Source organism: Mixophyes fleayi, chromosome 4, assembly GCF_038048845.1.
Source record: "Mixophyes fleayi isolate aMixFle1 chromosome 4, aMixFle1.hap1, whole genome shotgun sequence".
In the NCBI taxonomy this organism is placed as follows: Eukaryota; Metazoa; Chordata; class Amphibia; order Anura; family Limnodynastidae; genus Mixophyes; species Mixophyes fleayi.
Genome location: NC_134405.1, coordinates 213,065,905 through 213,087,975, shown reverse-complemented (window position 1 = coordinate 213,087,975; position 22,071 = coordinate 213,065,905). Strand labels below are relative to the sequence as shown.

At 41.3% G+C, this 22,071-nt stretch overlaps 1 protein-coding gene across 1 annotated transcript in view; it reads left to right on the top strand.

Annotated features, from left to right (window-relative positions):
• NT5DC3 (5'-nucleotidase domain containing 3) overlaps positions 1 to 22,071 on the top strand; it is a 34,405-nt gene that overhangs the window by 5,502 nt on the left and 6,832 nt on the right. The window contains exons 4-9 of the mRNA XM_075209292.1: positions 430 to 485; positions 6,881 to 6,971; positions 7,214 to 7,351; positions 14,962 to 15,022; positions 19,326 to 19,428; positions 21,586 to 21,687. Coding sequence (XP_075065393.1) covers positions 430 to 485; positions 6,881 to 6,971; positions 7,214 to 7,351; positions 14,962 to 15,022; positions 19,326 to 19,428; positions 21,586 to 21,687 — 551 coding nt within the window. The remainder of the gene's footprint in view (positions 1 to 429; positions 486 to 6,880; positions 6,972 to 7,213; positions 7,352 to 14,961; positions 15,023 to 19,325; positions 19,429 to 21,585; positions 21,688 to 22,071) is intronic.

The following is a 22,071-nucleotide window of genomic DNA, read 5'->3' as shown; positions in this document are numbered from 1 at the left end:
GCAGATGGTGAACTACTGCCACATATGCACTAAAGTTGGCATCACTACAAACTTGATACATTTTTGGCAATATTGCATTGAAAATTGCTGCCATGTTCTTGCTCTCCATCTGGTTTTATTTTTATAGACCTCTTCATCGTTACTTATTTTCCTTACAACCAAAACCTTACAAGGCCATGTCATTTTTGTTCCATTCTAGTACTTTAGATTGTCCTAATCACAATGCCATTATAATTAAAGAAATAGACCACCTTTTTAGTCTTTTTTGACTTAAAGCATCAATATTGTCAAAGGAAGTCCCTGCCTAACCTTTATGTGGATTAGATAAACCTTTAGGAAGAGTGTGTCTAATGATATCTGGATCTGAAGACTGCACTCCACACTGAAACAGCTAACAGTTTGTGTATTTTTTTTTTTTTTTTTTACAAGGCACTGTTAATGAAGATTGATTCCTTCCATTACATTCAGCTGGGAACAGTGTATCGGTGAGTCCAGCATAATTGTATGTTTAAAATTTCTCTTTTTATGTAAATAAGCTTGTACTTTTTTTTTACTATTAGTAAACCCATTTGGATTGCGTCTTATGTGTTATAGTAGATTTGTATTAGTGAATCTATTACTGGGTTATAAGTTTCCATTTTTTTTTATATCTTGTCCATTGAATGCCTTGCCTGCTTCACCTACTGTATGGTTTTATTCAATTTTATAGCCAACTGCACTACATTGGCAAAAGTATGTGGTCTCCTTTTCTAACACCCAATGCTAACAGCTACTTAAATCAAACATACAGCCCTGCAGTCGCCATAGTCAAACATTAGTAGTAGAGTGGGTCGTACTGAAGAGTTCTTCCACTATTGATGTGGCACTATCATCAGATGTCACCTTTCCAACAAGTCAATTCTTTAATTTTCTGCCCTGCTAGAGCTCCCTGCTCAACTGTAAGTGCTGTTATTGTGAAGTGTAAATTTTGTGTACTGCCAACTATAAAGTTTGGTAATGGAGGAATGATGGTCTGGGGTTTTGTTCATGGTTTGGCCTGGTTCCCTTAGTTCCAGAGAAGGGAAATATTAATGCTACAACATACAATAACATTCTAGAGATGTTTGCTTCCAACTTTGTGTCAGAAGTCTGGAGAAGGCTCTTTCCTGTTTCAGCATGCTGGTGCCCCTGTGTATAAAACAGACTCCATTGAAAAATGGAGTCTTGAATTTGCTGTGAAAGAACTTTAATGGCTTGCACAGAGTCCTGACCTCAATCTTATCAACACCTTTGGAATGAATTAGTACGCTTACTGTGAGCAAGCCAGCCCTTATCACCCAACACCAGTGCCCAATCTTGTGGCTGAATTGATGCAAATCCCTGTGGCCATGTTCCAAAATCTAATGTAAAGCCTTCCCAGAAGAGTGGAGACCCTTATAGCAGCACAGGGGATCCAATTCCATATTAATGCCCATGGTTTTGGAATGAGATGTTAAACAAGCACCTGTGGATGTGATACTTTGGGACATGTAGTTTATTTTAGGAATATTCACTTTCTTGAAGCATTTCACATGCTCATCCAGTCTTAAGCTTTCTACCCATGAACATTAATTTCATGCAGTTTTAAGATTAGTGCAATCTATGTAACCATTGTTTCTGGTGTTACCAAAATTGTCACGGCTCTGAGGGTGTTTTGCAGATCCCTTGCCTCTACTATAGAGGATGGTGGAGGCAGAACACAATGATATTCTCAGGATAAGTTCATGGCTTACAAGCATCAATAATAACACAGGAGAAAGTAGTAGTGCTGCAACGTATTATATTGAATGTTGGTACAACAGGAATGGAAGGAATTAGATAGAGAGATATATAGATATATATATATATATATATATATATTGGCAAAGATGAATACACAGCAATTCGTTGTAATGCAGACATTAATCACATAAGCTACTTCATAGTCGGTAACCCTTGGCAACAGCATGAGATGAGATGATATACAGTTCAACGCAGTGATGATAAACAAGAACACTAGGATCCAATAGAGAACCACACAGCAGATGAATGTGAGTCACTAGTACAGCTTACAGTCCAAACAGAGTAGTATATAGAACTTAGCTGATCTGAGAGTAGAGATGACTCAGCATAGCAGGTGGTACTGGAATCGCTGATTCTTATTAAGTAGAACAGTAAGCGTTAAACATCACCCAAGGACTTGGATGAACACTGACACATGCAGTAGAATGTTGTCTAGAAGTAGCAGAGACGTGAGTAGTATCTGAACCATGCGTGGAACTACAGGTAGCAGGATTCGTTGTAACTGCAATGGTAAGTTCGCTGTAGTAAGAAGCAAATAAACAGAGACACGCAACTTGAGCCCAAGTACTAGCCACCGGCACAACAAGTAGTTCACAATAACAGTCCAGTTACCAGGTAACAGCAGAGTAAGGATAACCCGTGTCAGACGTGGAACTACAGGTGACAAGTAACTTGATAGTAGCTCTAACAGCGAGATGCAGCAGCCAGACGTAAAGGTGAACTAATAGATAAGGCACAGGTTTAGCAACAACTCACGATACTCGTTCAGCTTGCAGATGAATAGCGGAGAGGAGTTTGTAGCTTGCAGGTGAACAGCAGTGAGGAGTTTGCAGCTTGCAGGTGAACAGCGGTGAGGAGTTTGCAGCTTGCAGGTGAACAGCGGTGAGGAGTTTGCAGCTTGCAGGTGAACAGCGGTGAGGAGTTTGCAGCTTGCAGGTGAACAGCAGTGAGGAGTTTGCAGCTTGCAGGTGAACAGCAGCGAGGAGTTCAGTCCAGCGAGCAGGTAACAGACACACGGAAGAAGAGGTATACAGCCAGATCCAAATGCAACCAGAGTAACACAAAGAACAGGCAATGAGCCCATAACCTTGGGAGGTTAATATAGTGCTCCAGGACCAATGAGGTTCTAGAGGAGGTCCAGATCACAGTAGCTAGGAGCACCTGTGAAAGTAATGTCTCTGAGGCAGAATCATGGTTCTTAAAGGGAAAGTCACAGCGCCAGCACCTAACTATGGGACCGGCGTGTGACACAAACCCACTTTGCCATATCCACTTTTACCATTTTACCAATGGTGTTTGTGTTACATTTTCCAATGTGTTTACTGTAAGTAAATACATTGGAGTTCCCTTCCAACAATAGTAAATATACAATTAAAGCAGTACACCCAGGTAGAGTGATAAATTCACCCAACCTTGGGTACCATCCTATGTTTGTCTTAAAGCCCTGGCCACAAACTGAGGCTGTGTTGCACTGGGGAAGAGGGGATGTGATGGGAGGACAAATCTGATGCCGCAATCACTGCGGCTTTGGATTATTCTTTCCACTCACACTGTCTTCTCCCACAGCCATTTTAAAGTGGTGAATTTAAAGGTTTTCTGGATTAGTTGTTAATGCAGCTTTAAATAAAACCTTGTGTAATGATTTAGCGGTTTACTTTCCATGACAGACTACACATGCCAAAGACTGGGTGAATAGGATTGTGAGAATAAAGCTACTACTTATTACTTATACTAAGCCTATATTGGCTATGGAATCAGGTCTAAAGTAAGTAAGTGGCAGCTTGTGGTGTCAGCACATGTTCAGTTCCAATTTGCAATTAAGAGTTTCTCAATACTGAAATAATCTCTCCTAATCTGCAATTTGAATGTGTTTCTGATCCAAGTCCCTGTACAGTTGTATAATGCATTAACAATTAAACCACTTCTTTTACAGCTTGGTGCAGATATCAGACAATGCTGTTTTGTGTTCCATGTTATTGAGGCCAAACTGAAAAAAATATATATAATTCTGGATATAATTGTCACTTTATTATAAATGCCACGAACTGAGGGCATTATAAATATATCTATAGTCTGCATTATCAATATACATATTGGCTTTTATTTATGTGATTTGAGTTTTTTATTTATATTATATTTTTATTTTCTTTTGTCTCCTTCAGTAGTAAGTATCCATAGGTTCCCCTGACTAAATTTGAACAGGTGTTGGTTTATTTGCAGGAAATAATATGGTCATGTTGTTTGTAAAACATATTACTCTAACTCAATTTGAGTGTGGTAGGAAATGATGAGAGATGCTGTATATGGAATTTGGTGATGCTGACTGACTTATATCCTCTCAAGTACATACCCAACCATGTGCCATATCCTCATCCTGCAAAATAATTATTTACTTTTTGTATTTAAAAGATTAGCTAGAATGAGAATGGATTATATGTATTTATTTCTGTGGTCTGGGAGCACCACTTGTCACCTATAAACAGTAATAAACTTTAAATAATGTCTAGCACCAAGTAGGAGAACTATCTGGATTAAAATCTATAGTACTGATTCTAATTCCCTTCATAGGTGCTGCATACTTTAACAGTGGAGACTCTGGAAGGTTATAACTGTAACATTCGGAGTACACTAGTTGTTAGCCAGGCTAGGGTCTCATCGACAGGAGATGCCTTGACATTGTCAGGTGAGCTTACCCCAATATAGCTATAGTGTGCACAAAATCTCCTACTTATGTATATGCGGACACATAGTGATTTATATATTGTTTGTTTTAGAGCACCAGACTATCTCGTGTTTTCTTATTATGGTAAGGGGTCCGGAAAATTTCAGTTATGATTTGGGGCTTTTGGGAAAAATACAGTTGAGCACCACTGTTTTAGATGATGCAAAGCTTTAATATCTATGTTGCATATATAATGGTTCTAAATGAAAGACCACACAATATGGGACACAATAAAATGGTCTGTGTAAAGCACATCATACCTCCAGAACTAGGCGCATAATGTTACTATACATTTGCTACCTGTGTACTCCTCCTAGGATACCTCATAGTTTAATCTTATCCAAACCTTGCCTTATTTAGACTATACAAACTCCAGTCCTTCATTACTGAAATAAAATGCAGCACTCCCAGAATTCTTTGTTCAGTAATTACTGTACCACAGCTTTATAAAACCCACAATCCCACCTTTATATGTAGAAAATAATGTTTTACTTACAAAACAATGTTTCAACATATACCCTCAATAGCATAATTTTACACCCATAACAATATAGATGACAAAATACCTGTGTGTAGATACATTAACTTGCTTTGTCACTTATATGACTTGTATGCAATCAATCCCTTTATATTGCATCATAAAGCTGCATTAGCTCAGCATTGCCATATTGTGCAGCAACATTCTACTGTAATTGTTTTATTGCTGTGCTATATTGTTATCTCTTCCTTTACTATGTCTGTCTTACATTCCACTGTAATCATTCTAATCTTTCCTATAGATCACTGTGCTCATGTTCCCAGTATTCCTTGTCTCTCATTGTAACCCTTGTCTCCTGTTATAATCAATAGGGGGAAGGGGGAAAAGGGGGAGAGCGGTCCAGCACCCTCATCATCCTTCTGTTTCTGTATAAGGTGTAACCTGTACAGGTTTCAGCCCACACTGCAGGTACTGGCACTTGCAATATGCTGGTGCTGTTGTGTGGACCACTTTCCCCCCAATGATATCATCATGGAAGAGGGTACAGGGGAAAGTAAGCACCTTCACAGGCATTGTCTCTGGGGTTTTTTGCATGGAAACTCCTATTTATCTGTATCCATGGTTAATTTTGTGCTTTTAGGATATATGCCAGATCTGGTAAGGATCACAACAGCTATTTTTGGCTCACACTAATATATAGCAATGAAATAGAGCCTTTACCTTTGTTCTCCAGGATATAAATACTAGATGCAAGAGCAATACCGCAGTTTACCCACACTTGGGAGCCATGACTCTCAAACACATTTGCAAACTTTTTTGCATGTTTTAGATTAGTATAGGTAGGTATAAACTGTTGGTTACTGGATTTGTACTGTTAATACCTTTATCCATCTAATTGGTGCAGGTAAACAACCTGGGGAACCATTTGAAATGTACAAGTTGCTAGCAGAGGTTTCATCATCATCATCATCAGCAGCACTATATAGCGCCGCTAATTCAGCAGCACTGTACAGAGAACTCACATCAGTCCCTGCCCCATTGTCTAAATTCCGTAACAGACACACACACTTAGAGAGACTAAGGACAATTTAATACAATTTACTAAATAGCAGCCAGTTGACCTACTATTATGTTTTTCTAGGCAAACTGCAGAAAACTTAAGGCAGCAAGGTAATAGAACTGCACATACAAATATGCATGATTGGGCATTACAAAATAAAAGCCTTATGTTGCCCTTTCACTTTGTTCTCTTTGCCAGCTGACTAACCCCTATGACCTTGGGTTGCCTTTTCTGAACATCTCAATTTGATACGAGTTCTTATAATCTGGGATTCACTGTCTCTGAGCGTGATAAATGTTGCTTGAATGTATAGCCCCTATATAAGAAAAAACAGATTTTGACTTAACGGTTGTCATGTGGGGTCCATACCCACATGGGGAAAAATATTGTTTCAATAGTAATCAGTGGATCATTATAGTATTGATTAAAACTTGTTCAAAGTCACTTCAAGTGTGTATAAATACATTCCATAACTCCCTGTGTTTCAATATTATACTGAAAACATCTCAAAGCTCTGATTTGGGTATGGACTCTGAGAAAGGATTTACTGCCTATTTGTATCTAAACTTATAGCTTCATGTAGAAGGAAATGATCATACCTGCGTCAGCACCTGTTACAAAAAGAGCATGCTTGTATATTTAGGTTCCTTTAAATGCTTATTTGCTTTCTGCATTGTTATAAAGTATTCCTGTCTGTCCACAAATATACAATATATTCTCCTCTGTGCTTCTAAGGATGTAACATGTTTTATGGAAGTAGTGTAAGAAACTTTGATCAGATACCACTGACTACATCTCATAGCGCACATTTCTCTTCTAGAGGACTTGATGTTGTATCAGATTCAGAGGTCATTGAAATGTACCAGGGTTCCCATGTACCACTGGAGCAGATGAGCGACTTTTATGGAAAGGTAACACTAGAATTCGCGTTTGATTTCTGTCCTTACTGTAGATCTTTATATAGCTATTGAACTTTTATTTTATTTTATCATGTTCAATAAACTTTGTATTGTTTTATTTTTCCCTGTCTTTGCTGGTTCATGTCAGTTGTTAAAAAGTGTATCAGATGTGTATGTAAATGACTGAACGTTTTTTCTTTTTGTTGGGCGACACAAGCATTTGCTAAACCTGATTGTTTCCTCTGTAACTGCAGAGCTCGGAGGGGAATACCTTGAAGCAGTTCATGGATATATTCTCATTACCAGAGATGACTTTACTGTCCTGTGTCAATGAATACTTCCTCAAAAACAACATTGATTATGAGCCTGTGCATTTATATAAAGATGTTAAGGTACGTGTAACATTTTATGTAGAAACTAACTACAGGAGAGTAAGCCTAACTGGACTCCATAGTATAGCAGCACTATACAGCTGTATTTGTCTTTGATACTATTCTATTGTCTTTGATGTAAAGAATTATTTTCTACTAGAATTGGGCAAAGGCAAATATTCCACTACTGTATTAGGAAATGTATCACAATAACTACATATCACACTAAATATCTAAAACGCACAAAAAACACTCAACAATGGCATATTGCCTACCAAACACTGATATCACACACCTGATAGACACTGAAAACTAGACAAGTTCTCTCCAATTTCACCTATCTGATCACTATACACAGTATACACTGATATCACACACATGATACATACTGACCACTATACACAGGTTACACTTATGTTACACACACATGATACATATTGACCACTATACACAGGTTACACTTATGTTACACACACATGGTACATATTGACCACTATACACAGGTTACACTTATGTTACACACACATGATACATATTGACCACTATACACAGGTTACACTTACGTTACACACACATGATACATACTGACCACTATACACAGGTTACACTGATATCACACACATGATACATACTGACCACTATACACAGGTTACACTGATATCACACACCTTAAACACTCTGATCACAGTGACTCTGATTTATCACCTGGTAGTAATGACTCTTATATCCAGGTATTAGTGGTCTGGGTGATGGAGCCTCTATCAGGGTAGTAGATAAAGTTATATTCTCATCGTTGATCGCCTGCTCTCTCACACAAAACTAGAGTTATTGGTTTTTTTACATGCTTAAGCCTAATTTCTCTTTCATCCGGTCTGGGGGACACTGCTTACCATGGGGTTGTGGAGGGGAGCTTGGGAGTTGGCACCTAACTAGTTAACTTTAGTACTGCTGACAGACCCCTCCCCTCTACAATCCCCCTGCCTCTTCCTGTCCAGGTTTTTTTAGGTGCCCTGGAGTTTGGGCAGCATTTTTTAGTACTTAGGGTAAATTTAAGAAATTTTATTTTTTTTCTTTTCTTTTTTACTTTTTACCAGGTGGCAGTGCTGGAGTGTGTTCTACTATAGAGAACACACTCACAGCTTGGCAGCGCAGGCATTCACCTGTCAGCTGAGAGCCAGCGGCTCTCACTGACAGGGACTAAAAAGTATAAGGAAGCAAGTTGAAGCGGGTGAATGATTGAAAGGAGTGACAAGCGGTCTCAAGGACCGCTGCACTCCTCCAGCCTCCCCGATAACTGGCGCTGCCATTACAGGCATAGAGCGCCGGTTATCGGATAGTGTAAACAGCGGCGGCCATCTTGGATTTCGGCAGCAGCGCTGAAGGAGAGGGGGCTATACCAAGATTCCCCCCTCATACATAGGAGGGGGGCGTCGGATATCTCCGCTGCGGAGACCTCTGTCCTAGAGGTCTCCACTACTCTGCCACGTTTGGAAGCAAGTTTTTTTTAAAAAAAATTATAGTTGCTAATAGCGGCAAAACGGAAGGAGGGGGAGCTAAAACATAGAGTTCCCCCCTCCCTACAGAGAGAGAGATGGTCTTTCCCAAGTCTTCTGGCGCCAGCAGAAGCCCGGGAAGAGGAACAAAGCTGAGGAGAAAGCACAGGACTGCTGTCGGACTTCTCCTCTTTGTGGCCCTTGGGCTAAGTATCACCTTAAATTAGACACATACCTGATGTTGTAATACTGGGCTAGCAGGTTTACACTATAGCCTCCTACTAGCCATAGATATTTATGGTGTTTACAATTTTCAAGTACAACTTTTAAAAATATATCAGTTGATTACTTGGTATTTTCTCTGTTCATTACATACTTTACTCTCTCTCTCTCTACTATCTATCTGTATATTCAGCTAGATTTTTATTTAGTCTGTGTGCTCGGTGTGCCTTCCTTTACAAATATGACAGATAAGGGAAAGGGCCCTATGGCAAAATATTTCACATGTTCTAAATGTAATGTAAAATTAGCGTGCGCTCAGAGGGACCCGTTGGCGCTCTGCACGGCATGCGAAGCAGAGGCTTCCACTGCACAGATACCGCAGGTTTCAGTCCCACCGTCGGTGGAACCGGCCTGGGTTACCTCCCTGACACAGTCGGTTAGCTCTTTAGCTCAGATGGTGTTTCAGTCTAACCAGTTGCTGACTACTGTGGCGACTTCTGTGGCTAGTAATGCTAGTACGCAGTCAGACCTCCCGGCTTCCTTAGGTTCTAGTGTTTTCGGTTTGCTGGGACCTTCATCATTACAGACTGACCCAGCCCTGGTTCCTACCGATCCGGCATGGTCTACAGCTATTGTAAGAGGTTTGGACAAGCTTAACCAGTTGCTTGACTCCTCTAACACCCCGCCTGCTAAAAGAAAGAGACCTATATCTGTTAATCCCCTCTTGGTCCTCTCAGACTCTGAGGAGGAGTCTGAGGAAGAAGGGGAAATTTATTCGGATACTGACCAGGGTCATTCCTCAGAGCAGGGAGAAATTTCTAAAGGCCAATTTGTTAACGATTTGGTTTTAGTGGTCAGACAGGCGTTGGATCTCCCAGAGCCGGAAGATATTACTCCCAGAGACAGAAGTCTCTTTAAAAAGGCCAAGAGGAAGGCCAGCCGTTTTCCCCCTTCCGCAGAACTTAGAGATATTGCTGAAGGGGCTTGGAAACAACCTGATAAAAGATTTTCTATTCTCAAGAGGTTCTCTTCCCTGTATCCCTTACAGGAAGAAGTGGTTCGCTGGGAAAGTATTCCCAAGCTGGATATCCCTATTGCTCGCTTGGCAAAACATACTTTACTTCCAGCCCCTGGTTCAGCATCCCTTCCGGACGCCAATGACCGCAAGGTTGAATCCCAGCTCAAATCCATATTTGCGGCTGCGGGTGCTGCCTTCAGACCCACATTTGCCTCAGCCTGGGTGGGTGTTGCCATGGAGGCATGGGCAGACCAGCTGGCAGAGGCCTTACAGGACTCCGAATTCCTTCCCCTAGCCTTGCACTTAAAGGAGGCTTCGGGGTATCTTTATGAGGCGGGCCAGAACTCAGCAGCGGTTTCCTCTTCCATTCAGGTGGCCTCCATTTCAGCTAGGAGGACGCTTTGGCTGAAATCCTGGGAAGGTGATGCGGAATCAAAAAGGTCCGTTGAAACTATTCCTTTTTCGGCAGCAGGTTTGTTCGGCCCGGAATTAGATACCCTTATTTCTCAGGCAACGGGGGGCAAAAGCACTTCCTTGCCAGTATATACTAACAGGAGCCGCGCCCCGAGGGGTAGCTCTTTTCGGCAGCCCTTTCGTGGGGCCTCTTCCCATAGGGGACAGTCCTTTAGAGGCAGGCAATCCTATTCCCGAGGCTCCTCTACCAGGGGGAGGTCCTCGTTTGCATCTAAGCGCCAGGCCCCTAAGACCCAGGAGAAGCCTGCGTCCTGACGACCACCCTGTATTGCAGGGGGCGCCAGTGGGGGGACATCTGTCTCTGTTTTACGAACAGTGGGCAGCGTCTTCCCAAGACCCTTGGATTCGGGGGATTATTTCAGAAGGGTACAAAATAGACCACCTGGGACCGGCTCCACGCCGTTACTTCCAGACTCCCATTCCCCGAGATCCATTAAGAAGACAGGCTATACAGGATTGTGTAGCTTCTCTTCTGGTTCAGAAGGTCATCTGCAGGGTTCCAGATTGCCAGAAGGGAAGAGGTTTTTATTCCAACCTGTTCCTAGTCTCGAAGCCGGGCGGCTCCTTTCGTCCCATCCTCAACCTAAAGGGCCTCAATGTTCACTTAAGGGTGGACAAATTTCGGATGGAATCTCTAAGGTCTGTAATAAACGGCCTAGAGAAAGATCAGTTTATAGCGTCCATAGATATAAAGGACGCATATCTCCACATTCCCATTTGGATCCACCATCAGTCCCTTCTCAGATTTTCGGTGGGATCAGGTCACTATCAGTTTCGGGCCCTTCCCTTTGGCCTCTCAACAGCGCCAAGGGTTTTCACAAAGATTATGTCGGTAATGGCAGCATGTCTTCACCTGCAGGGTGTTCAGGTCGTTCCTTATTTGGACGACCTACTCATCAAGGCTTCCACAGAGAGTTGCCTAGGCTATCACCTATCCCTCACCCAGGCGGTCCTACAGGGCCACGGATGGCTGATAAATTCAAGGAAATCCCAGTTGGTTCCGTGTCAGCGCATGGTGTTCCTGGGACTCATTATGGACACCAGCAAGCAAAGGATATTTCTCCCAGTAGAGAAGGTCACCTCTATTCAAAAGGTAACTACTCAGGTTCTGTCTTCCCCCAAACCCTCAATGCACTTGTGCATGAGGCTACTCGGAAAGATGGTGGCCTCCTTCGAGACCATTCCCTTCGGTCGAGCCCATTCTCGATGTTTCCAGTGGGACCTATTGTCGAAGTGGTCAGGATCACACCTACACCTGGAACTTCAAAAGATCTCTCTATCACAGAGGGCGAGAATATCTCTTCAGTGGTGGCTGTGCCAGGATCACTTGAATGTGGGCAGATCTTTCGCACCATGGTCGTGCATTATAGCCACGACAGATGCCAGCTTGAAAGGTTGGGGGGCGGTAATCCTGCACCTCCGGCTCCAGGGACGGTGGTCGGTTCAGGAGTCTGCTCTCCCAATAAATGTATTGGAATTGAAGGCCATTCTTTTGGCCCTCCGGGGAGCACAGTCCCTTCTTCAGGGCCACCCGGTCAGAATCCAGTCCGACAATGCCACGGCCGTGGCATATGTCAACAGACAAGGAGGAACCAGGAGCGCAGCAGCGATGGATATCGCAGCCCAAATATTGGTTTGGGCAGAGCTATATGTTCCGGCAATATCAGCAGTTTTCATTCCAGGAATAGAAAACTGGGAGGCGGACTATCTATGTCGAAACCAAATGATGCCGGGGGAGTGGTCACTACACCCGGATTTCTTCCAATCTCTGGTCCACAGGTGGGGTCTTCCAGACATAGACCTCATGGCCTCCAGACACAACAGAAAGGTTCACAGGTTCTGCGCAAGGGTAAGAGATCCTTTAGCGGTGGCAGTGGACGTCATGACGATGTCATGGGAATTCAGGATGGGATACCTGTTTCCTCCGATCCCCATGCTTCCTCGCGTCCTCAGACGAGTACGGCAGGGCTCTCTGCCAGTAATTCTAGTAGCTCCCTTCTGGCCACGGCGTGTGTGGTTCGCAGAAATAATATCTATGGCGGAAGGTCCGGGATTCCGCCTTCTGTATCGAGTCGACCTTCTTCTTCAAGGTACATTCCATCACCAGAATTTACCTCAGTTTAATTTAACGGCATGGCTGTTGAAGCCAGCCTTTGGAGGGCTAGAAGTTTTTCTTCCAGTGTAATACAAACAATGATGCGAGCTAGGAAACCAGCTTCATCTCGCATCTATCACCGGATTTGGAAGGCCTACATTAGCTGGTGCGAAAATAGGACATGCCACTCGTCCTCCTTTCATCTCCCTCGCTTGTTAGCTTTCCTTCAGGATGGCCTAGAAGCAGGCCTTAGATTAGGCTCCCTAAAGGTTCAGGTTTCAGCTCTTTCAGTATTTTTTCATACGAAATTAGCTGTTTTACCAGATATTAGGACCTTTTTCCAGGGAGTTCTGCATATACAGCCTCCTTATGTCCCTCCTACAGCTCCATGGGATCTCAACTTGGTTCTGGACATGCTCAAGGGGCCTCCCTTCGAGCCATTGAGCAGGGCAGATTTAAAGTGGTTGACCTGGAAGGTCCTCTTTCTTCTGGCTATTGCATCTGCTTGTAGAGTTTCTGAATTAGGAGCCCTGTCCTGTCGGGAACCTTATTTGGTTTTCCACAAGGACAGAGCGGTGTCAAGAACCCTTCCTTCCTTTGTTCCAAAGGTAGTTTCGGCTTTTCATCTGAACCAGGAAATAGTAGTTCCGGTTTTCTCATCCACTTCTCATGCGGATCAGCAATCGATGGAAAAGTTAGATGTGGTTAGGGCTCTCCACATTTATGTTAAAAGAACTTCCCAGATTATACGGACAGACTCTCTGTTTGTCCTTTATGACGCTAATAAGAGAGGCTGGCCAGCCTCAAAACAATCCATCGCTAGATGGATTACGTCTACCATCAGGCAAGCTTATATAAAGGCTAACCGTCCTGTGCCGGAGAGACTTACAGCCCATTCCACCAGATCGGTAGGGGCTTCGTGGGCAGCAAGAAATGGAGCTTCTGCAGACCAGCTTTGCAGGGCAGCCACTTGGTCCTCTGTCCACACCTTTACAAAATTTTATCAGTTTAATGTTTTTGCATCAGCTGATGCAGATTTCGCTCGTAGTGCTTTACGAGCGGGATTTTCGGAGTAGTCCCACCCTTAGGGGGCTGCTTTAGAACGTCCCCATGGTAAGCAGTGTCCCCCAGACCGGATGAAAGAGAAAAGAGGATTTATGTACTTACGTTAAATCCGTTTCTCTGATTCCGTCTGGGGGACACTGCGATCCCTCCCCTCCCTTCTGTTATTCTTCTGTGTGCTCTTGTGTGACTGCCCTTTTTATCCTTGGGCTTGTTAAAACTAACTGGACAGGAAGAGGCAGGGGGATTGTAGAGGGGAGGGGTTTGTCAGCAGTACTAAAGTTAACTAGTTAGGTGCCAACTCCCAAGCTCCCCTCCACAACCCCATGGTAAGCAGTGTCCCCCAGACGGAATCAGAGAAACGGATTTAACGTAAGTACATAAATCCTCTTTTTGTGCTGGTCAGTTTCTTGGAGACTGACTTTGAATGTGAAACACTCACTCGCCTATGAAAAACTGTGCTTAAACAGAAGACACACCTATCCTTAATCTATCCCTCTATTGAAATCTAATGAGGCAGAGAGAGATTTTCTGCAATCTGCTCCCTGTCACTTTCTGAACCTCACAGAGCAGCCACAGATGATGAGATTTATTTATTGTTTGGTGGGTGGGTGGAAGGGACAGTAACACATGTAATAAAGAGTTGGACATACCACCTTACCTTGGTGACCAGCTTACTGTGGTTTTGCAAGTATTTCATATTTGGAGAATGAGTTAGTGAAGTGTTCACCATGTACTGTATTTTCCATTGTTTGTTTTGCTGCATTCTGTGTTTTTATAGGACAATTACACCACTTAGACTGTATAATTGAACTTCCACTAAATAAAGTATCAAAATGGGTGTCTGTTTTGCAGCCATGATATAGTTTATATACGCCTACAGTAAATGATAAGGATAATAGAAGTCATTGAGTACTTACAGCCAATGTAAACGCACAAGGCCACAGACCGAGTACTTTATACTGGCGATGGAATATCAGAGTGACTTATAATATCTGTAATAATGTGTAGTAGGGAGTGCATAACTACATATCACACAAGTATACCTTTTGACCACTGAAGTGATGACTTTGATACTGTTTATGCAGATAATATTTACAGGAGTTTATACGTATGTGTGTATTATTTATGGGTATTTTATACACATCAGCATTATGCTACCTAATTGCGCACATTTATTTCTCAATCATATTTGTGGTCTGCTGATGGTGTTGTATTTTTGAATTTTTTTTTGTACTTCCTGGTAAACATGTTTTTTATTGACTAGGATTCAATTCGAGATGTCCATGTTAAAGGACTAATGTACAGAGCTGTGGAGGCAGACATTGGTAAGAGTTCCAGCTGGCTAAATCAGCCCTTGTTTAACTCCTCTGTATATGATAAAAGCGAATCATGTGAAATAGTGTACATGTAGAAATTCAATAAATTATATTAAACATTGGAAAGGCCTGGGCTACTGTCCTAAACATTCCATTTGTTTTCCATTATTGGTTCAATTGTTAGGTGCAGTATAAGAAATCACATGTTATTATAGTTGTTATGAAATCCATAAAGAATAAACCTCTATCCCTAGATACAGAGAAAACTTTTCATAAAATATCTTGAAAATTCATGTTCCGAACTCCAAATACCTTTGGAATCACAGTAGAGTGCTTCACATGAATCGGTGCTCCAAACCTCCACCATGGCTATGGTAATGGTCAGTGGCTCGCCATCAGAAACTCGCACATCCCCAGAAATTAGACCTAGCTATATTGTGGAAACTTAATTTTTCATGGCTAGAGAGGATAATTGCAATAAAAAATTAACTTGATCCCAAACTACTATACCTTTTTCAGACTCTACTGGACAAAGTCCCTAGTGCAATCTTCAAGTACTTAGAATTTGCTTTTCTTAAATTTATGTGTAATGATAAACCCCCTAGAACTTCTGTCTACACTTCAGAAGCCCAGAAACCAGGAATGCGGAAGATTCCCAGATGTTAGGCTATACTATCTGTCCTCCTACGTGAGCCAAGTAGAACAACATTTGCCACCCAGTACTATTGCATGGGTGGATATTGAAACTAAACTCATTAAATCAAATTATCTTGTTTCCATTTCCGCTCCTCAGTTCAAACTATGGTGTCAGGCTGGAATTAGGGTATCTTATGACCTTGACATAAAATATAACTGGGCCTCTCTAGACAACATGCTCCAAAAAAAAATTATCTTCTCAGACACCTTTTCTTCACATTTTTTCGGATAAGACATTTCCTTAATACACTTCCCCCTTACACATTTCCTAAGATATTTAACCACATTTGAAAAAAAATGCCTGAAATGCCTGAATCCATGTCTGAGCTCTATGATTTATAATTTACTCATAGAGGTTATCCTTTATTCTCCGGGCCGACATGAGAGGGATTGGGAGAGGAATCTAGGACACACCCCATGATGAAGCTTGTTGGGTGGAGGTTAGAGCTACTTAGCATGTATAAAGGAAACCGTGTATAAGCGTTATTATAGATGGTATTATACCCCCGCGAATAAACTAAATGTTCCCAATCTCTGACCTGAGTTGCTTGTGGATCTGTGGCCACAGGGGCACTCTCTACCACATCTGGCACCAGGGCCGGATTAACCCTAGGGCTAACTGGGCTACAGCCCAGGGGCCTCAGGCATCCAGGGGGCCCTTGAAAGTGCTCAGCAGCAGTATTGATCGGTCTGGGGCTGAGCAGTTTCACTGCGGTCCTTCCCCGGTGCGCTGTAGTCTCCTTACTGAGTAGATCTCGTGAGTCTCACTCTCACGAGATCTCCTAAGTAAAGAGCATACAGCGCGCTGGGGAAGGACTGCAATTCCAGGAGAAGGAGGTAAGTGCCTTGGGGGCGGTTTTGCTCACAGAGGGGGGGGGGGGGGGGGTGGCTCGGATCATGGGGGGGGGGCCCTCACGTGGAAATGGAGGCCCCCTTAGCCCAGGGGCCTCCATTCCCTTAATCCGGCCCTGTCTGGCACACTTGCCAAATGTACATTCTATTATTAATTCAGTATCCAAACAACCCATACCAAAGACCCTTGGACAGTTTTTGCTCTCTCAACTTGAGCAACCAAACCAAAAAATTGGTATCCTATATCCTCACAGCCACAAAAGCTCAAACAAGCCAAAAACTGGAAGTAACATGGACCCCCCCTCTATTTCTGCCCTCAAAAATTTCATCTGGTGCATGGCATGCATGGAAAATATCAGCACTACCTCCATGATAAACAAGTTAAATTTGATGCCATATGGGCTGCCTGGTATTATAGAGAAAGCTTTCCTGGCCATTGTCTACCAAGGGTGCCACCCCCCCTGATCTTACACTTGCAAATATCCAACCGGACATGCTTGGAGCTGCTTCCGGGTCCTCCTCATGACTGTATAAGACATGACCCCTTTTCATACGTAAGCTACCTCATTTTTGTTAGATGTCTATCCCAGGCCCTGCAATTATATGCTTATAATAATTTAACGTTAAAATAGATTTTGAAACCAAGGAAAAACAATATTGTTTGTTGAAATATACTTACTGTTTTAAGTAATACTTAATTATTTACTTTTATTCTATATACAAACATTGCTTCAATAAATACAAAGTCCAAAACAGACAAAAACCTCATAGCCTCATATTTTCGGAGGAGGGTTGACACAAATTATTTTATATTTCATCTCCGCTTTTGCTGTACGGTTCTTTGTGGCCGCAATCATAAATAAATTATTGCTATTGTGTATCAGAAGCATGACGTAAATTTTTTTTTGCCAAGCTAAGATCGGTATTGTTATTGCCAGAACTGTATAGTTCAGAGATTGCCACACGATGCTATCATGAGATTGGGATGTCAGTGATACTTCCTTTTGGAATGTACAGTAGCCTGTTCAAGCTGGGTTGTATGTGGCAACCTGATCAGCAGTCAGCACAGCTGACACACACAAGCTTTACTGCCATATGCTTCATCGTACTTTACCACGTGTCCAGTGTCTACCTTTTTTATGTTTATGTATACATAAGCATGTAGTTGCTTGTAACCAGAATACAACTGGTGTATAGTTTTATAATCCCTTAGCATGCATACAACTTGTATGTCTGCTGACAGTAATCATGTGGATTATTTTGTATATATGTGTATAATGAAATTATACACACATGCTAATATTACCAGCATTCATGTCGTTCCATCTTTGTGTCATCTTATTCCAGGTTTTAAACAGCCTTGATAATAATGTTGGCCCAGGATTGGCGTTGCTGTAGCTTTCATTTCCGAGCTATTAAAAGATATCAAATGTTTCCAGTCCTTAATAATATACACAGTATTTATACCCCTAAATGTAAATAACCTTTTTCTTAGCTGTATTATTTTTAAGGGGCAATCATCATCATCATCATCTATTTATTTATATAGCGCCACTAATTCCGCAGCGCTGTACAGAGAACTCATTCACATCAGTCCCTGCCCCATTGGAGCTTACAATCTAAATCCTGTAACATACACAGACCGAGAGAGACTAAGGGCAATTTAATAGCAGCTTATTAACCTACAGTATGTTTTTGGAGTGTGGGGGGAAACCAGAGCACCCGAAGGAAACCCACGCAAACACGGGGAGAACATACAAACTCCACACAGATAAGGCCATGGTCGGGAATCAAACTCATGACCCCAGTGCTGTGAGGCAGAAGTGCTAGCCACTAAGCTGCAATATTATTTAGTTTTAGTTAGGGTTATGTATAGCTCTCCATGTGCTTCATGTCCTTTTGAGTGAATGAAAAAGTAGATATCATCATATATTTATATAGTGCCACTAATTCTGCAGCGCTGTACAGAGAACTCTCTCACATCAGTCCCTCCCCTATTGGAGCTTACAGTCTAAATCCCCTAATATAGACACACACTCACACAGACAGGGAGACAGACAGAGACTAGGGTCAAATTTTTTTTGATAGCCAATTAACCTACCAGTATATTTTTGGAGTGTGGGAGGAAACCCACGCAAACACAGGGAGAATATACAAACTCCACACAGATAAGGCCATGATTGGGAATCGAACTCATGACCCCAGCGCTGTGAGGCAGAAGTGTTAACCACTAGGCCACAGTGCTGCCCCACAAAAGATATCACAGCTGCACAAGGCTCTTGTACTGACCCCATAGACTTACACACAATGGGCCTGATTCATTAAGGAAAGTAAAGCAAAAAAATCTAGTAACTTTGAACCTTGGCAAAACCATGTTGTATTGGAAGGGGAGGTAAATTTAAAATGTGAGGACAGATTTATAGTTGGGGTAGGGCATGTCCTAGATCATATTTTAATGTCAGTGTAAAAATAAAGTTATCAAGTATTTGCATCCTACATGAAAAAACAGCCAGTATTTTCCTTACGTGCAAAATAACGAACTCATTTGCACCACTTGCATTGCAACGTGGTTTTGCCAAGGTTCAAAGTTACTCATTTTTTTGCTTTACTTTCATTTTTTTTGCTTTACTTTCCTTAATGAATCAACCCCAGTGACTTCAAAATAATAAAACAGACAAAATTGCTATGTTACAATAATATATTACAGAATGCTACCATTTATTTTCTGCATTGCCCTATTGTTTACATTTTATTTTCTCTTTAGAAAGGTACATTCGCTATGGAGAGAAAACCCGAGCTGTTTTGGCAAAGTTGGCGAATAGTGGCAAAAAGATGTTTCTCATAACAAACAGCCCCAGTAGTTTTGTGTAAGTAATCATCACATTTTTTAATATTCAATATATTTCATTTTTACCACATTGGCACTATTTCCTCATTCACAATAAACATTTGACAACATCTTTGCTGGGTTTATTGTTCCGAGGTCTTAATTTTGTCTCATATTGGAAATGGGTTTCATCAGGTAAAGCTGTAATACCAAATATTTGACTTGTCTTTGTCTGTGTAGAATAGAAATCTACCAAACAGGGAATTTGTTGATTTATATCCAAACAGTCTGCTGCTTGATGAATCTTATCCAATATTTCTTTTTTTTCTTTTTTTAAGTAATTTTTATTAGGGTTTTTTCAAAACAAAACAATAAGATTGAAACATACCAAGAGAATGTATGAACATACAGTATACATATGAAATTCCAAAATGTTTACAAACAATAGTAAGAAAGACTTAGCTAAATTACCTAGAATCCGGAATGTTATTCATGAAAAAGAAAAATGTTGTTTGTTTTTATTTTTCAGAGGGAGGGGGGAGACGGACAATGGGAGAGGAAAGATTTTAGGGATGGGAAGGGGAACAGGGAAATATTCTGCTCATCGTTTTATCCATCAGATTATAGGGAAGAGGAGCCTTAACCCGTATGGTTATATGTAGATCAAATCAATTTAATTTAGGGTTTTTCTAAGACTTATAAGCGTAGTGATCCTTCTTAAACCTGACGGAGGTACATATCAAAACACCAGAGACTTGTCAAACGGTTGTCAAGGGAGGCTCAGCATCATAGTAACTCGTCCAGGAAGACCATGGGTTAGATTTACTAAGCTGCGGGTTTGAAAAAGTGGGGATGTTGCCTATAGCAACCAATCAGATTTTAGCTTTCATTTATTCAGTACCTTCTACAAAATGACAGCTAGAATCTGATTGGTTGCTATAGGCAACATCCCCACTTTTTCAAACCCGCAGCTTAGTAAATCTAGCCCCATGTGTTTTTGAAATTCACTGGTTTGTCTTTGAGAAGAGCTGTGATGCTTTCCATGATTGGTCAGCCTGCCTTGCCTGGATAACTGAGCTGCACTCTGTTCATCTTGTAATGGAGCAGAATGCATCTCAGATTATGCTTTTAATAATGACAGTTCATATCTCCATTTAGGGTCAAAGCAAAAAGAATGCAGTATGGCTGCATGAATGGCTCTTGTGATTAAAAAAGGATCAATGATCTCTTTGATAAAGCCCTGTTAGAGATGTATTCTACTCCATTCAATGCATCTTGAATAGGACTCAGTTGAGATGGAATGATCATGCGATCTGACTGCCTGTGTGCATACTCCCAAAGTCTACTAACTGAATTAAGACCTTATTTAAAATCTGGTCTGTTTTTTCATAAATTCTGATCTTGGTTAGATATGCTGCACTTCAATCTCCAAAAGAAATGAAAAGAAAACTTCTCTACATTAATAACTTGCTTTATGTTAATGGTACCTTGCTATGACGAATATACTAATGTATATTCGGTATTACTTATACTGTAAATACAAGTTTGTTATATAAAGTAAGTGTAATAGAACTATCTTGGGTTGCTGTCTAAGGGCCGGTAATTAGTGATGGAAAACTAATGAATTTTGAGTTTTTATAAGCAACTAGTGTTTAGTTCTGGAAATGGGAAATAATATGGAGTCTTTATTAGAAGGTTTATGAAGGTATTCAGAAGCAGATACTGAATTTAATAATTTTATACTTAACCACCCACCCCACCCCTTTCCGACCTGTTCCATGTAACAGGACCCCAGGACCTCTGTTATTCCACAGCAGCACACAACGCATAAAAAATGACTATCCTTCTTTAAAATTTAAAGGAATGCTCCAATCAGCTCTGTTTAAGAGGAGTGGATAGATTGAGTCCTCCTGTGCTGTGATCTGCAGCAATGCTCAGCTCCCAGCAGCTCCATGTAAAGGGAGGCACCCCACATATACTACATGGTGGCAAGTCAAACAGACGGTGGGTTGTCTAAAAAGCGGACAACACATTTTAATTACATTTTTGTTAGCATTCATTTTCCACATAGGAAAACTATTTTGCATCATCTCTTGAAAGATATTTCCATTGATTTTGATTGTTTCATTTCTGCAGCATTTTTACATCTCACAATTTACAGTCTTTCAAATACATATTATTGCATCTTCCCATTTAGGAACAAAGGAATGAATTTCATTGTGGGGAAGGACTGGAGGGATCTTTTTGATGTCGTTATTGTCCAAGCAGACAAACCAAATTTCTTCAATGATAAAAGAAGGTAATCGTCTCCGATTAAGTTCTAGGAATTTAGGTGTTAATATCACTTACCTATGAACTCTATTGCGAAATGCTAAGTGCTTAGTAAACTTATCCTGATCTTCTGTGGAACATATATATATATATATATATATATATATATATATATATATATATATATATATATATATATATGTTAACCCGTGCATGATACTCATGCATTCTAGTCAAATCAAGCTACTTAAGGTGTTAAAAAGGTTCTTGTCATGCATTTGGGCCTAGCCCAGGCCTCCTCAGGGGAAGAGGGTTACTTCCCGACGCAAGCGCCCTTTTTAAACGTGGTTTTGTCCACATGTCACCACCTCATCATTTTTCTCCATCACCTCATCCTTCATCTTCATCGCCA